At 52.1% G+C, this 17,615-nt stretch overlaps 1 protein-coding gene across 2 annotated transcripts; it reads right to left on the reverse strand.

Annotated features, from left to right (window-relative positions):
* Positions 1-428: 428 nt before the first annotated feature.
* Positions 429-12,266, reverse strand: LOC105492482 (transmembrane protein 37). 2 transcript variants are annotated; one of them, XM_011759672.3, is made up of 2 exons: positions 11,788-12,266; positions 429-2,292 (listed from the first exon to the last, which is right to left on the reverse strand). In XM_011759672.3, the coding sequence occupies exons 1-2, from the start codon at positions 11,809-11,811 to the stop codon at positions 1,720-1,722; spliced, it is 597 nt and encodes a 198-aa protein (XP_011757974.1). In that variant the 5' UTR covers positions 11,812-12,266; the 3' UTR covers positions 429-1,719. The 2 variants fall into 2 exon arrangements, with proteins under 2 accessions (XP_011757974.1, XP_011757975.1); XM_011759673.2 differs by lacking the exon at positions 11,788-12,266 and adding an exon at positions 7,534-7,658.
* Positions 12,267-17,615: the final 5,349 nt, after the last annotated feature.

The following is a 17,615-nucleotide window of genomic DNA, read 5'->3' on the forward strand; positions in this document are numbered from 1 at the left end:
ATGCTTCTACAAAACCAAACCTACTAGTGCTCAGGGGGTAGCGTTCTGGAGAGAAGTAGAGAAACTCCCCTCCGTGTCAAGGAAAAGGCATCCTGCTGGTGGGTGGGTCAGCTCTACTCCTGGCTTTGGGTGACGCTGGACAAGTGCATCCCTCTCTGGGCCCTGACTCCCCACTGCCATACATCCCCTCCCCGTGAAGAGACAAGGGGGTTACGCATCCCCTTTGAAACTTGTAGATTGCTCCAGGTTCCCATTTCCCAGGCTAAGATGCCGCCTGTGTGGTTGGTGAGCTCCGTACTCCATAAAACCGATCAATTCATGGAAACCTTTCTGGGATGATCTCCGTGGACTCTGGGCATCTTGGTAGTTCAACCTTAAAGTCCATGGCCTTACATCCTACAAAGCAGACTGCCTCATGACTCCATGCATCCTGGGATAAGAATTTTAAAACATCACAATAGAGGTAGGTACAGGTGCTCAGCCCAGACCAGGAAAGGAACCTGGAGCAGTGACAAGAGCGGGACAGAGACCAAAAACCCATGCAATTGCTGGGAGCCAGAATTCACCAGGTGAGGGAGGGGGAAGGAGTCTGTGTAGAAAGAAATGGGCTGAGGGCAATAACCTCACCTACTTCAATATCCTCACCTACTTCTGGGCAGAAAAAGGACTAGAAAGGGAGCACTTTCATGAACAGAAGTAAAGATGTGCTGGCAAGGATGGAAATCTCCACTGGTTCCTGGCCCCCTTCACCTCCATGCATCCCCAGCATGGGTGCTAATCATTACCCAGGCTCTCACTGCTCCCCCTCACCTCCTGTGGAGTCCAGCAGATCTAGATACCTGCTCTGTGAAATGTGTTCTGGGATTACAAATGGTGCCCTAAGGCTGTCTGACCCTCACAGAAGACAGACACGTGCACACACGGGCCTTGAGGAGGGCTGTGTATTAGCAGTCAGGTGGGTCCTCCTGGGAGGGCTTGCTCAAGAACTCTTCTCAGAAAGAAACCCACCTTAAGGTAGGGCTCTGATAGGCAGAGCTCCCAGAGGGGACAGCCAGCTGCTAGAAGCTGGGCTTATCCAGGGTTTGTAAGGTTCAAACAAAGGGCAGGGAGGCAAACCGCGTCAAATGGTTTGAAAACCTACAGTGTGCAGGGCATTTTGAGGGAATCCTGAACTCTGCCTCTTTGGCACTGACCACCAAAGCTAAAGCCAGGGACACACATACAAAGGCCCTTTGAGCTGGTGGAAGACAGTCCTAGGCACTGATTGGACCCTTCGCTGGAAGAACGATCCATTCTTAATGACCCTGGGAGCCCCAGGGACTCTGCAGCCCCTATCCCAGCACGTGTCAATGAAACAGGCATGAACTATCCTTGGCTGTGCAGCTAGCTCAGGCACCAGTTACGCCGCTGCTTCCAACTCTGTTCCAGTCCGGGGAATTAAATTCAAGAAGGAGTTTTTAAATGTTTTTTTCTTCTTCTAAAATCAGCATCTGGCTAGGTCTGTGCAGCTGGTGGCCCTGAGGCGCCCTCCTGGCCTCTGGCCCTGCACATCAGCTGCAGAGGTCCCCCGGCCATTTCTGGCTGATCACCCACAAGTCACTGGCAAAGAGGCAGCCGTTTCAAGGTCCTTGTCCCACCTCAGCCCCACCAGAGGCCACCTGTTAGAAAAGTCCCATCTTGACCACACTTTCTTGTAGAATCTGATGTCCCTGGAGGGGGCTAAAATTTCCATGGTCGTTCCCAGGGATGGGTGATGCTGTTGATGTGAAGGCCGCTGATGGCGTTCAGGAAGAAGAGGAAGGAGGCAGTGAATTCGCACCAAAACATCAGGGTGAAGCCGATGAGTGTGACTTGGTTCCTGAGGAGGATCACAAAACCCAAGAGTCCCCCGGAGGAGAGGACGAAAGAGACCAGGAGGAGGATGGAACCCAGGACCCACTTGCGCCGTGAGTATTTGTCCTCGCACACCTGGGACACCATGAGGAGCTCCAGGCCAAAAATGGCGGCCACCACGGCCAAGGCGCCCACGCTGCGCACCAGGCCCATGCCCACAGCCAACCCGGGCACGTGGGCCTGGCCCAGGTCTCTGAAGCACATGGGTGCACTCAGATTGGTGGTGATGCAGAAGTGCCAGAGCCCGAAGACGCGGTCCTCAGCCAGAAGCCAGTGCCCGTCACAAATGGAGACCGAGGACAGGACCACAGTCAGGGCCACACACGTGATGATGAGGGTCCGGATGAAGGATTCAAAGAAGGACCGGCGGGGCTGCCTTTGGCCCAAAGGCCTCCGGGCCTGGAAAATACCATAGGAAGCACCCTGTCAGCCACAGCCCTGCCATGCCCCCAGGAACCTCTGCAGGGAACACCCCTGCGCCCTCCTTCCCGCTTCCCACAGTCTTATTCTCTGCTCCGGTCTCCTGTGAAGCCCGGAACAGACCAGACCCACCATTTTTGGGGAACCCTTCCACCCTTCTAGACCTGTGAGCATTTGCCATCCAGTATTCACCAGGCACTAAGAGTTCCCTGAGCTTGCTTTCTTTCGTGATCTTAGAGTGGGTGAGAAGTCCAAACCGACCGACAAATCTGAGTCAGTTCTGAGTTCAGAAAACCTGTCATGCCTGCCTCCCATGACCTTGAGCATGCAGCCTGCCTCGGTTTCTTTGTATGAAAAACAAGAATACGGCCTGGCAGAGCTGCCAGGGTTGTACCAAGCACTGAGACATTAGCACATCAATACACGGTTCTGTTTCCCTCCATCTGCCCAGGACACACGATTTTGTCCTAACCTCCACCCACCTGATCATTCTGAGCTGTCCACGTGCAGCCCTGGACTCTAGGCTATCGCCTTGTTTTTCTTGGTACTGAAAGTGATGCTTGCACCTTGCCCTCAGACTTGTGCGGCCCGTACCCTATCCAGAGCTTGCCAACCCCATTGTCTGTTCCTGCAGCGTCTGGGCATGGGAAGGCCATTGCAGCTCTCCTCCGCTTCCGGTTCAGCCCTGGAAGGAGGTGCCCCCACCCCGGTCTCCTGGCAAGCCAGGCTAGGTGTCCAGTGAGGTGTCTCATCTCACAGTTCAAGGTTACCACCCGGGCACTGCACCCAAGCCCTGACCCAGAAAGCAAATGAAAGACTTCAGGAACTCTTTACACTGCCCACAAGCCCCTCACAATCCGCTCCGCCTCCCCACCCAACCTCAACTCCCTGCACACTCCCCTCTCCCCATGTCTAGAACTTTCTTTCCTCAGATGACTGGCTCTTCAGCCTGTAGAGGCTCTTCCGCAGCTCCTGCCACCCCGCCAGGGCAACACCTCTTCTCCATTCTTCATGTCTCAGCTTAAAGTCTACTCCACTGGGAGCGCTTTCCTGCCCCCTCAACCCAGAGTCAGGCCCCTCCTGGTATTTCTGTGTCAGGCACCTGTTCAAATTCTTCACCATTCTGAGGACAGTTTGTAGTTACATATTATTTCTGTCTCATTCCAACACTATGTGCTCTGGGAAGGCAGCCCCCAACCACCACAACACCACATTCTGTGTTTATGCACTGCGGTGTCCCCAATACCTGGGCATTCAGTGGGTGCTCAAGGGAGAGCTATGAGATAAGTCAAAGGTCGTTTGCAACCACTGTCACTTCCGTCTGAAGCTCCCTTTAAACCGAGTCTCCTGCACAGTCATACATTAAATGACCTGCTTTGAAGTGTGTTTAGAAGCTGCCAGGTTGGCCAGGCGCGGTGGCTCACGCCTGTAATCCCAGCACTTTGGGAGGCCGAGGCGGGCGGATCACGAGGTCAGGAGATGGAGACCATCCTGGCTAACACGGTGAAACCCTGTCTCTACTAAAAATACAAAAATTTAGCTGGGCGTGGTGGCAGGCGCCTGTAGTCCCAGCAACTCAGGAGGCTGAGGCAGGAGAATGGCATGAACCCGGGAGGCGGAGCTTGCAGTGAGCCGAGATTGCGCCACTGCACTCCAGCCTGGGCGACAGAGCAAGACTCCGTCTCAAAAAAAAAAAAAAAAAAAAGAAGCTGCCAGGTTACACCTCGATTTGGGAGGTAGGCAAAACAGGCACGCATGACGGTCACTGCTAGGACCCAGGAGAATGGAGCAATGAGGAACACAGGGTGTGTCCTATGCCATGGGCGAATGGAGGCTTCCTGAGGCAGGTCTGGGCCACTCCTGTCTGTGTGAGACATAAAATAAAGCCCTGCTTCTGGGAGACTCCTGGTCAAAGAGCCTGGCAAGGGTATCTGCTCACATGCCCCAGACACAGGAGCTACCACTAATTTCAACCTCAGGGGTACAGGAATAAGGATGCAGTTTGCTTTTAGCACCTCTGCCTTAAGTAGGATCCTATTTTATTCTCAAACCTATGAGGTTGATAAAGTAGGAGGCTCCATGGTGGGTGTACAGAGAAGGAAACTATGCAGAGGGCAGGTGACTTGCCCAAGATCACTCACCTAAATCGCAATGAAGCTTGTTACGGCTGCCCAGACAATTGTATGATATACAGGAGGTGGAATCCATTCAGTGAATAAATACTGACTAGGGCCTTCTAAGGACAGGGCCTTTGTGCTAGGGGCTCAGTACTGAGCCCTTACAGCCCTCCCCACATGGGCTGTAAGCTCCTGGAGGGGAGGGACTGCACTTGGTCTGTGCCAGCACGCTGCCTGGCGGGGATTCCAGACATGCCCCAGAACAAAGGGGAGGAATTCCCTGCGCCCCATGCCCGGCTTGGTGAGGAAAAGGTGCGTGCAGAGGGATGCCTCAAGGGCCATGCCAGAGCTAGGACCAGGTGCTGAGATGAAGGCAGCCTGGGTGCAGTCAGAAACACAGAGCTATGCGTATGGGCTGTGCTTCTCAAACTGTGTCCCCTTGCGCCTGGTGGGGCTTCCAGTGCTGAAGCCAGGTGGGCAGGGAAGCTGAGCAGGCTGGCGCTGCATCCCCTTCCTCACTTCAACTGAGCCCTGTACCTGCTCGGGACACTGGGGGTCCAGGGGTCTGTACTGCATTTTATTACACACACAAAACAAATCTACCGGTAAGAAAGAAACCAAAGGAAATTTTGAAAACCTATGTCTACTCCACAAACCATTAGAGGTGTTTGTCCTTGGGCAGTTCCTTCACTTACTGAGCCCTTGTTTTCTCATCTAGAAAATGAAGTTAATGACACTTGCAGGAAAGTCGTAATAGCCATGAAGGCACCTGACAAGGTTACAAGGTCCCTAGAGAATGATAAGTGGTCCTAAAAAGGAGGAGCACCACATGCAGAGAACGAGTCAAAGGACCCAGAAACCTTTTAACCCTAGACAGCATGCTGGCTGGAAAACAGGCACGTCCCCAGTCCCTTCTCCAGCCCCACCTGTCCTAGGCAGACTGGACTTTAATCTCCAGGCCCTTAGATGTCACGTCAGAATCAGAAAGTGAAGACAGCTGACCTCATCTCGTTTCCTCCCCCTCCTGCCCCAAAGTAGAGCTTCACTTAAACTCTCCGGCCACCGCTGAAACTCCCAAGAATCAAATGAGATCCTGCATATAAAGATGCATGGTACAGGGACTGCTCCCAACTCATGGTAGCTATTAATATTAGTAACAATAACACATATTGAAGTATTCATTCCTAACCACCCCGCACCTCCGCCAGCTTTCAGTGATGCAGGGCCTGAAACGGCTCCTGGAGGGCAGCTGGACAGGTATGCAGTGGAAAAGAAGGGATGGGGAGGTCAAGTCCTGCCCCTGACCTGGAGGACCCCTGCAGGGTACCTTTAGGCAATCACTTAAATCTCTCTGAGCCTTAACTTCTCTGCTAAAAATGTAAGCATTTTCCTTTTTCATCTGTAACCCTGAATGATTTCTTGTGACCTATAGAATAGGGTCACCTGACACTACTGGGGTGCTGAGTCCAGTGTCATGGTCTTCCTCCTATAACTCAGGGCCTCATGTGTTCCCCTTAACCAAAGCACCCCCAGGTAGACAACCTAAGCTCCTCCCAACTCATTCGCCACATCCCCAACATGTCTCCCGTATTTGCTCCCCCTCATCACCCACTTTCCCCCCGCCACCCAGGTGAGGCCGTCACCATCATCAACATCCTGGAAGTTCACAGCCTCTGATGAGCGGGCCTGCCTCTGCTCCTCTCAGCCCCAGCCGGGCCCACCCCTGCCTGCATGACCCAGAACTTGCTTCCTACCTGTGTTTGTCCCCTGGCAAGTCATGTTTGCAGGGATGAAGAGTTATTACCCCAGAAGTGGCCGGAGCACCCACCCTTCACCTGGAGCCTGTGGCCTCCCCAGCTGAGCTCTCACCTTGCTACCAGGCTTCCTCCTCTCTTAATTGAGCATTCGCTCCCTCCATGCCCTGTTTCCAAGTCTCTCTCCCCACAAGGGCTGTAAGCTCCTGGAGGGGAGGGACGGCACCTGGTCTGTCCCAGCACGCTGCCTGGCCAGGATTCCAGACATGCTCCAGAACAAAGGGGAGGAATTCCCTGCGTCCCATGCCCAGCTTCGCCCAGGTGCCTAGGTTCTGGCTATAGAAGAGGTTTTGGGGGTGGCCTGTGGATAGGGTTTCTCCCGTTAGGTAAAGGCAGGAGGAGCCAGTGGGATTTGGAGCCAGAAAGCCCTGGGTTTGAATCTTGATTCTGTTCCTTGGCCAGCCACTGAGGGCACGTTACTTCCGAGTCTCGGTTACCTCATGTATAAACTGGGCGGAACAGTATCTACTAGGTCAGTGTTGTGGCTGAGCGTTTCTACACGAAGTCAACGGGCCTCTGTAATCCTGGGGACAGTCCGGCGGCTAGACTCTGCAGCGGGCGAGCTGCGCGGAAAGGAAGCTCGCCCGCTGGGGAGCGGTACCGCCACCCACTGACTTCCCTTCGGGGAGCAGCAGACCCGAGGGAGCGGGTAGGAATGTGTAGGTTCTTAGCCAACATAAACATCTCGCACTCCGCTAAGGAGAAGCCAAGCCTTCGGAGACACGGGCTTCTTCCCTCCCCAGAGCCTTTCCCAGAGGACTCGCGCCTCAGCGAGTCCACCCCCAGCCCAGCACCCCAAAAGCAGCTTTGGGGAGGGAGACGGTCTTCCTAACCTCCACCCCCAGAAGAGTCTAGCTTCCCAAGAGACGCATCCTGTTACATAAGCCTCACTTTGCAAGTCGATTCTGTTCCTCCACCCCAGATGCGCCTCATTTCTCACAAAGGGGAACCCTTATGGTAAACCGACCAGTAAGTCACTGGTGACCCCAAAGAGAAGAAATATTTCTCAGTGAAGTTTGGGAGCCTCGGGTGCTTGCAAGGCCGCGAACAGAGGCAGCCAGAGTCCGCGCCCCGGGAGCAGCTATGCGAGGCAGGCTCCTCGAGGTTGCTCCCCGCCCAGCCTCCTCCGGACCCAGGTTTGCAACAGGGGGCGGGCACTGGGGGCGCTCACACCCCCGGGCCGACGCTGAAGTTCGCGGTGGGTACGCCCCTCCCCCCGTCCCGCCACCCCCCCCACCTCCCACGGCGGGGCAGCACCCCGGGTCAGCGCCTCGCCGGGGGCCGGCTACCTGCACGCCGATGGCAGTCATGCTGCGCCCGGCGGCCGCGCTGCAGCCTCGCTCCCTCCAGCTGCTCTGCTGTGGCCGCTGGCGCCTGCCCGGGACCTCTCCGCGGGGGCGGGGCGGCTGCTGGAGGCGGGCGGGGCGGGAGGGGGCGTTCAAAGCTCGGCAATTAACCCCGGGCAGGCTCCGCGGCTCAGATTACGCTGAGTCAGCGAGGGCGGCCGGAGGAGCCCCTGGGGAGCCGCGGGGAGGACCCGGCACTCGGGGGGAGGGATCCCTCGGGTCCCAGGGTAAAGGATCGGGAAGTCACTCCGACGTTCCGGAACCTCCGAGGACCGCTTCGCCTGGGACGCAGATTCCTCGAGGGCCGGGAAGGCGACAGAGGGCCCGAGGGTTCGGTTCCTGTTCCAGCTTGCTGAGTCGAGCCTCTGGGAACGCGGCAGGGTCCGAAGGGAGGAGGCACGCGCCTGGGCTCTACTGCCTGCGGGGTGACCTTGGGCTACTTGTTTAGCGTCTCGGAGCCTCGGTTAGTAAGGGAAATGAATGTGAAAGGTGGGGCTCTTGCCGGGCCCTCGCTAAGTGTAAACGGAGTGGAACCTTTTGGGCAATCCTACTTGCGTCCCTCAAAGGGGATGTAAAACTCTGCTTTCCTCCTGAACTCTTCAGGGACTATTAAAAGTGCAAATACGCCAAACAAATGTGGTTGTTTTTTCTCCACTTCGATAGGAACTGAGGGTTTTTTTTTGTTTTGTTTTTTTGTTTTTTATAACATTGTCTTGCTCTTGTCGCCCAGGCTGGAGTACAATGACGCGATCTCGGCTCACTGCAACCTTCGCCTCCCGGGTTCAAACCCCAAACCCGTTCAAGCGATTCTCCTGCCTCAGCCTCCCGAGTAGCTGGGATTACAAGCGCGCCCTATCACACCCTGCTAATTTTTGTATTTTTAGTAGAGACGGGGTTTCACCATGTTGGTCAGGCTGGTCTGTACCTCCTGACCTCAGGTGATCCGCCCACCTCGGCCCCCCAAAGTGCTGTGATTACAGGTGTGAGCCACGGCCTCCGGCCAGATCTGAGTTCTTTAAGAGGCAGCACCTAAAAGCTTTTACCGCCCAAAAAGGATGGAGGTGGGAGAAGCGTCCAAGGGTCACAAATTCCAACAGAGAGGCTTCCATGCCGCCCCTCCTCAAATGTGGTGGTAAAGCAAGACCCTTCACTAAATGGCATAAATTAAATTGTCTGGTTCACTCAGGCAGGCAGCTCCTGGTGACTTTACCCAAAGACAAAGCAACTGCACTCATCTGTTTTCCCCTGTAGAGCCATGTGAGAAAGAGGAGTAGTTACAATTGTCTATGTATCTTCCACTTAGATATTCATCTGATTCCATCCCTGCCCAAGAGACTTTGTCAAATCCTTTACCCCAGTCCTAGGGCTTGACAAACGGAGAAATGGCCCAGGCACAGGAGGGCTTGGCCCAGGCCACCCACACTTGAGTCTGCCGGAGAGCCGGGACTCCACTTACCCGGCAGGCCTAGTCCAGGTTTGAGTTCTTGCCACCATTCTGCACCAGAGTCACCTGGAGGGTTTGTTGAAACAGATTGGGAGGCTCCAATGCAGAGTTTCTGGCTGAGTAGGCCTCAAGTGATGTTGGTGCTGCTGGCCTGGGGGCCAGGCTTTGATAACCACTGAGCTAAGGCAAAGGGCAGCTGGCCAGGCTCAGCCAGCCTGGTGCCTCTCTGCTCTGGGGCCTTCCCTCCGTGGCCCCCACCTGCTTTCTCCCCAGTCAAGGGTCCCAGAAGCCAGACCCTCTGCAGCTGTGGGTTCTGGATAAAGAGCCCACATGGGAAAGGAAGACCTGTCCTGTTGGGGGTGGGGGTCCTTTCACTGAGCCCTAAGAATGCCCTGTGGGAGAGACCTTCTAGATCATAGCATCTCACCTGGCCAAGAGGGAAGTGCCTGGAATTAAAATCAGAAGGAACAGTTAGGTCGGGTCATCTGCACCCACTGCATGCTTTTTCCGATTTTGTGTGTGGTCAGGCATGTTTCTCGCAGCCTGTTATGCTTTGCTGGTAAGAATAGAAAAGTCTTGAATCAGTAGAATTTAGAGCAACATGTCTTTGTCAGCAAGATAGTTGGAGAAGCAGAAATGACTTAAGAATAATAAAGAGGAAGTGACTATCCAGTTCTGATCATCTTATGCTCACATGAGGACTGGGAATATGGCCAGAATCTGGGTGGAATCTGAGCTAAGACTTTAAGACATGGAGTCTCCTAGGTCCCTCTGTGTCTTAGGGGGTTGGGGTGGTGCGGGGAGTGACAGCATCCACAGCCCTCTCAAATCCTGGTGCGATAGCCAGAGAGGTATTGGGGTCAGAAGTCCCAAAGCGTGGCGCTTTGACTTACCCAACCGAAGAAGTCTGAAGATCTCTCAGACCTTCCCTCCCTTCACCATCTCTCCCAAAACACAGGATGAAATCGAAGTTCCTTTATCTGCCTAACATCCAGACCCACCAAAAGGAACAATTGTTTTTCTCCTCCTCCCTGTAGGACCAAGAATGTGACCACACCCGGCAAGTTAATCTCTATTCCCTGATCCATTCAGCCCTCTACAGAATTCCTCTTCTGCCCTCTCCCATCACCTGTTCTACCAGGATAGTATAGAAGCTTCTGAGCACTGCTGAGGGGTGGGCATCAACTCTCTCATTCTCCCCGGGTATACACGTTGAATTAATGGATATACCTTTTTCTCCATTTAATGTGCCTTTTGTGAGTTTATTTTTCATTGAAACTTCAGAGGGTGAAGAAGCTTTCCCTTAAACCCTGCAGAGACAAATAACGCACCAGGAGAATGACCAGAGAAGTAAGGAGTTTTAGTGTGAGGGGGGTCATGGCAGGGGCAGAGGTGGGGTTTGGATGACCGGGTGGACCCCCGGGTGTTAAAAGTAGAAACAGCGTGGGCATGAGTGCTGGGCCGTGGGACAGCACACAGCCTGCCTATTCTTTGACTTTCTCTGCCCTTTCTCCAGATTGTGACAGACTTAGCACCTGACCCTCCCTGACCCCTGCTTCTAGGCCTGGCCAGGGCTGGGGAAAGAGGAATTGCGTAAAGAAAGGCAGGAAGTGGCTCCCTCCTACCCCTCTGACCACTCTTTTCTGATGAGGAAGACCCAGGCATGTTCCTTAGAGAGTTTCAAGTGTATTGGTAGGGACACAATTCCTGATCATTCAGTCAACAAGCACTAGATCTGTTGTTCGGTCAACAAACACTCGTCATCTCAGGGCCTTTGTACCTGCTGTTGCTTCTGCCTGAAATGTTCTTCCCCGAGATTCTCTCATTTAAGACTCACCAGCTCACTTCTTTAAAGTCCGGGATCAGATGTCACCTTATCACGACCCCCACATCTAAAACAGCCCCTCCATTCTCTTTTCCCTTCTGCTCACATACGCATATTTACTTGTCCTGTCTCCCCCTTTTAATGTAAGCTCCAAGAGGCCAAGGACATTGTCCTGTTCACCGGTGTATCCCCGGTGCCTATGACAGAGCCAGGCATGTAGTAGGTTCTCAATAAATATTCACTGACTAAATGAATGAAGTAATTGAATACCTACTGTGTAGCCACCACTGTCCTGACCAATGAGGGACAAAGAAGAAAAAGACAAAGTCCCTGTCAATGGAACAGTGCTTGAGTTTTAGAGTCAAAACCTACCTCTCCATTTCTCCTCTCTCCTGGGCCTCCCTAGTTCAGGCTCCGCATCCTCCTGCTCTCTTTGCCCTCACACCCTCCATATACTCCATCCTCTCCTCTCTGCCCCTCCAGCACCTGCTTGACTTCAGCCCACCCCAGATCCCCTCCTCTCTAGCCTGGATGCCTGTGGAACAGCCTTCACTCTCTCTCACTTCCTCTGTCCCTTCAAGCATCTTCCCATCCCTCTTTTCCAAGGCTCATGAAGCTTTGGTTCCTGGCCTCCCATCCCCCCACCTTCCTGCCAAGACCTCCCCCTGGGTGTCTGCAGGGCCTTAGGGCCTTTTCAGGGACATCTCTTGACTTTCCCAGCCAGAATAACACCCGCCCCCGCCACTTGCCACCCTTTTACCTTTGTAAATTCTTGATCACTCGCTGAATGTGGCTATTTGTCTATTTCCTAGATTGTCTCTTTCCCTCTCTAAAATATCATGAGCTTCATGAGAGCTGGGACTTTTTCCCTCTTTCACCACTCCATGCCCAGTCCCTAAATAGGGGTTGGTCAGTAAGATTTGCTTACAGAGGAACCAGGCTTCGAATGCATTCTGAGCAAATACTTGCCCTCTGTGCTTCTTGGTTTTCTGTCAATTGGGAAGCATCTCCCTCCTGGTGTCGTGGGGATCCCATGAGGCAATGTGCATAAGGTGTCAGGTGCACTGTCCTGGCCGGCATATGCATAAGTCCGAATAACTCATGATCTTGACCATCCGGTTTCCAGGGGCTCTAAGTTTGGGTGGTCCCTGCTCCCGGGGAAACTTAGATCTGAGAGGTGACTCCTCTGTGCGGAGATTTAGTCTTGGAGGTAGTTCCCAGCGCTGGAGGTTTTTCTTCTGAGGAGTTGGAAGGTGGGAGGGATGAGGTGGGGCAGACACACTTCAAACACCCAGAGGTAATAGCAGGGAGTCGGCAAGGAGCAGTGTCTTGAAGCTCACTGGGCAAGCTGCGTGGTGCCAGGATGACCCGCCCTCCCTGCTGCCCGTGCCTTGTACTTCTGACCTCCCCAGGTCTTGCCTTGTCTGTGGCCCATGGCCTCTTCCCTCTCCTCTCCTCCTGCTGCCCCGCCTTTACCCACCAGGTCTTCCTCTTCTCCCAGCCCCCACCCCATGGCTTCCTGATTCCAGACCTTTCCAGGCTGGTTCCTTTCCCTCCAGCCAGGCCACCCCGTGCCCTTTGCCTCCTCTGCCTTGAGCCCCAGCCCAGCATTCAACCTCCTTGACCTCCTCTCAGGCGCCTGATTGCAACACAGACCTTGTTTACCGCATTTTAATGTGAGCTGGCTGGGGGCCAAAGAGTTTCCCCGCCCTGCCTTGAGTCTTTCCTTCTTGCCTTTCCCCTGGGTGAGGAAGGATCACACAGGTATGATGTTCACCCTGCAACTGAAGAAAGGGCCTGTCAGTCAGCAGCTTCATCGGGGACACCCAACCTCTAAGGGGGAATGCAGGGGTGGGCTGGCTATGCTTGAAGTGATGAATGAAACGAGGAACTAGAATCTTTCCTAAATGTGTCTATATATGGGAAACTTTCTCCTAAACGTCTCTATATATGGGAAACTTCCCCCACGTGAGTTTTTTTGAAGGTGCTTCTGTATTTAGAGGTGGTACCAGAGAGGTGGGGAGAGGGAGAATGATGTAGATGGGACCTTTGAGGGTGGCCTTTCTGTAGGGCCTCCCTTTCCAAAGTCAAGTCCTCCCTCAAGACAGATGGAGGCATCAGGACCCCACAGATTTCCAGGCACACGCCGAACCCCCACGGAAGAGACTACTATCAACTTTTTCTTCGCAGACTTGGACATTGTACTCATCAGCATATGTCTGGGACATATGCTGAGACACTCAGTCTCTTGGAGACAGTAAACAAATGCACCCAGAGTTATTGTACAGCACAGACTGCCAGATCATCTCTTCCCCAGAGTGGATCTGTGTTCTTTCCTCTTCGGGGTACCCCTGCTGGGATCAAAATGCCCAAGAAGCAAACTTAGGCACCAGGAGTTGGTTGGTGAGCACGGAATGACCAGTGAGGGGCAAAGAAGAAACAGCATGGGCATGAGTACTGGGCATAACTGGGCTGAAGACTATGGAAGTTACATGGTTTACACAGGGCTTTGCCTAAGCTCTGGGGAAACCCAGGAAACACCCCACCACTTAGGTTGTTAGATTAGATGTTTATAAGGAAAGCAGTCTGGGTCAAAGGGTCTGGGAGGAGCAATACGGGAAACTGGGATCTCTCGGGGAATTTACTCGGGGCAGGGTGGCCTCCCCATGAGAATAGGGTAAGGGGATGGACTTCGGACCTTCAGCCAGCTCTTGCCCATCATCCTCAGCCTGTAGTCCTGTATTGTTTTTTCCACAAAGTGTTGGGTGTGGCTTTTTTTTTTTTTTTTTGAGACAGGGTCTCACCCTGTTGGCCAGGCTGTAGTGCAGTGGCATCATCATGGCTCACTGCAGCCTCAACCCCCTGGGCTCAAGCAATTCTCCTACCTCAGTCTACCAAGGTGTTGGGATTATGGGCATGAGCCACCATGCCCGGCCTCAAAGTGTTTTTAGTTAAAAAAAAAAAAAATTCCCCCTCTCTACTAAAAATACAAAAAATTAGCCAGGTGTGGTGGCGGGTACCTGTAGTCCCAGCTACTCGGGAGGCTGAGGCAGGAGAATAGCGTGAACCCGGGAGGCAGAGCTTGCAGTGAGCTGAGATCCGGCCACTGCACTCCAGCCTGGACGACAGAGTGAGACTCCGTCTCAAAAAAAAAAAAAAAAAAAAAAAGAAAAAGAAAAGAAAAAGAAAAAGTTGAGGATTTTATGCTAAATTCTGGATTTCTGGTGTAGGGGTCGGTCAAGAAAAACTTCCCTTACCCTCTGAGGGTTTGCTGAAAAGTCAACTTGCAAAAGGAGGTTGTGGCACTGAAATGTATTAGCATGCAAGGGGGTGAATCACAGCGTGGTCGCCCCACCGTACGATGGGGTACAGATGGTTCTGTACTCTTCTTTCTAGGGGAGAGGGAGATGGAGAAGTGTGAATGATTTCAGAGGGGTGCTAAGTGATCTTTAGGGGAATTCAATGGTCTTGAAGAACATACAATGGCCTGGGACAGAGTCTGTTGAGCCTGCAGAGCAGACAATAGTTTGTGACAAAAGCCTGCCCAGGTATGTGGACAGACTTCGGTCTTCCTGCCATATGAGTTGGTTAATGAAAACTTAGGGAAAGGACCAGGAGTCATTGTTTTCTTCTTCAGTGGGTCCAGACTTTAGGCAGATTAGGAAACTTCAGAGAACAACTTCGTGCTTTTCTTTGGGAGAGGAAGGATGGAGCCGGGGAAGATCAGAGGGATGGTCAGAGGCTTTTTCTTCAGTTCAGCAAGTCAAAGCACCACATTTTGGGGTATCATTTTCTGAGCCCCAACCCTGACTTCTTTTGAAAATGAGACAATCTGGAACCCTGAGGATCCCTTGGCCAGATGGGAACAATGGCCACAGCCCTGCAGGGCTGCCCTATGGACAGGCTATGCTCTGTGGGCCCCACCAGTCTTACCCCTGGCTCTGTCTGTCCTCCATGTCACCTGCTGGCCCTTCTAAGAGTTGAACTTGTAAGACCAGCCCTGTTGCTGTGCTGGTGAGATAACCCAGCCACACCTGCAACATCCGCATCTCGCTATCCCACCTCCATCTGCCTTCCCCACCTCGCCATCCACTGCAGCTCTGGACTCCAGCTCATGGCGGCTCTATAGCAGCCCTCACCCCTCATGGCAAATGACCTCTCCACTTCCAGGCTCAGATTCCTCAGGGAGAATCTCTGTAGCCCGGTAGAGCTAGGCTGCTCAGTTTAATGATAAGCCGGTAGTCTGAGAGCCAGTTCCTCCAGAGCTAGGGGCCCAACGCTGTCCCCTAAAGCTGTGACCAAGGACTGGGTGCAGGGTCATGTGGCATAAAGCATGGTCTCCTGCGCCACAGGGACTATGGACAAGAAGGGGCCAGCACTGAGGCAGGGCTGTCCACCCAACAGAGAGCTCTTCCTTGGGGGCAGGTGGCCCTGGTCCCAGGCCCTCTCCCCGAAGCACGTGGCAGGTACACTGGCCAGCCTTGTTCTGTGACTGCAAACTTCTAAGCTGACACTTCCTTTCAGCTGGTCTCACCTACACTGATGGCCAGGGGACCCTTCAGTCTTCCAACTTTGCACCAGAAGATATTGTATCCTTATGAACTGATTTTAATGGTACATTTAAAGAATTCTAAACACAACATTCTCCAGCTCCTAAGTACTTTGTGAATATTTACGTGATTCTCAAACTTCTTTTCCAGCAGGAGACCCACCTCCATCCCATCTTTTTGTTAGCTGGTTCAGAGTTCATTAACCATTCTTCTCAGATCATAGCATATTGATAGAATCCTCACATTCAAGGTCCTTCTAGGATTGGTTTTTCATGTTCTTCCTCAGACTCTATTTTCATTCCCTATAGAGGCACGCCCTCTAATGTGTTTGATATATATTTGTAACCAAGTGTGTATCCTTGTGTGTGTGTGTGGATTTTGTTTCCTGAGTTGCATTGTGCTATAAATCTTGTTCTATTTCCTACTCTTCTTACCCAACAGCATGATTTAAGACCATCTCTGTTGATGTACATTGAAGTCAATGCTTTGCAAATGAAAGTATAGGCCCCACTAGTGACTAGTGAAACGAATTTGGTAGGAGCATCACTAGCATTTATCAAAAATGAATAGAAAATGTCAGAGTGCCTCAGACATAATTAAATGTATTTTTACGAATTTTTTTCAAAGACGGATGGATGGATGGATAGACAGATAGATAGATAGATAGATAGATAGATAGATAGATAGATACAGATAGATAGATCCCATGTTACAATATAAAAGGTATTTCTATGTTGTGACTCATGATAAAAGAAGTTTGCAAGCTCATAATCTAGTTCATTGCCTCTCACTGCTGTGATTACCCTGCTATTCATCCACTGCATTTTATTTGTTCATTTTAGTGGTGAACAACTAGGTCGCTTCAGAGTCCCCCCCAGCCAACCACACTGATGAATATCTTTGTCGAAGTTCTGTCATGTAGAGAATTATCTTTTTGCTATGGAAGCCTCTAAGCACAGCACCAGACAGGCCGAAACAGAGGTCACAAAATAGAAAGGCTCATAGGGCAAATTAGGCTGCCTGAGTCATATGGAGTGTTAGATCAATTGAAAACACACAGCAGGAAGGCAGGGGAAGACATAGGGAGTGTGTTAACATGCTTAGGATAGGGTACAAGTGGGCTGGAAGGTGTGCATGACTTGTGTCCCAGGTGCATAGTGCTCAAATGTCTTCTCTGTCCTCCCCTGTGGCATCAGCCTTCCCCACTGAAGATGAATCAGGGGCCTAGAGTTGAGGTTTGAGCAAGGGGTGCCCAGCAGACAGAGGTGCCCCAGGGTAAACACACACATTTGCTCTATTTGACAGTCAAAGGAGAGTAGGCCTGGCCACAGCTGTTTCATAGTGAAGGGGCCCAGAACACACCACTAAGACATACACGTTATTTTGAATTGAAGGCATATTAGAATGGTTTTGTTTTTGTTTGTCCTACACCTTTTATCAGCCTAAAACCAGAGCTTTCCAAGAAGAACTTCTAGAGGTGGAAAAACTGTTTTCCTTCTACCCATCTTAGGTTCATTGTCTGGGCCCCCATAAGCTAAACTGACAAAAGAAAGATTAACAAGAGAAAAGCAAACAAAAGTTTATTAACATGTGTATTATGCTTGAGTGGGCAAACTCAAAAGGGTGGATACAACTTGGGTTTGTATAGCATCGGCTATGATTTGGATAGGGATTATTTGGCTCCTCCAAGTCTCATGCTGAAATACGATCCCCAGTGTTGAAGGTGGGCCTAGTGGGAGGTGTTTGGATCCTGGGGACAGATCCCTCATGAATGGTTTGGTGCCATTCTCATGGGAGTGAGTGAGTTCTCATTCTTAGTTCCTGCAAGAACGGGTTGTTGAAAAGAACCTGGCAGCTCCTCCCCTCTCTTTCATCCTCTCTCACAGTGTGACACCAGGTCCCCTTCACCTTCCACCATGAGTGGAAGCTTCCTGAGGTCTCACCAGAAGCAGATGCTGATGCCATGCTTCTTGCACAGCCTGCAGAACCATGAGCCAAATAAACCTCTTTTCTTTATAAACTACCCAGCCTCAGGTATTCCTTTATAGCAACACAAACAGACTAAGAAAATTGATTCTGAGAGTGGGCATTGCTATAAAGATACCTGAAAATATGGAAGTGGCTTTGGAACTGGATAAGGGGCAGAGGTTGGAAGAGTCTGCAGGGCTCAGCAGAAGACAGGAAGATGACAGAAATCTAGAACTTA

Source organism: Macaca nemestrina, chromosome 11 (assembly GCF_043159975.1).
Source record: "Macaca nemestrina isolate mMacNem1 chromosome 11, mMacNem.hap1, whole genome shotgun sequence".
Classification (NCBI taxonomy): Eukaryota; Metazoa; Chordata; class Mammalia; order Primates; family Cercopithecidae; genus Macaca; species Macaca nemestrina.

Excerpts from the sequence above, each read along its gene's own strand:
- LOC105492482 (XM_011759672.3), bottom strand. The coding sequence starts at position 11,811 with ATGCATTCGAAGCCTGGTTCCTCT. Across the intron at positions 2,293-11,787 it reads ATTCGAAGCCTGGTTCCTCT|GCCCGGAGGCCTTTGGGCCA; the intron begins GTAAGCAAATCT and ends GGTATTTTCCAG.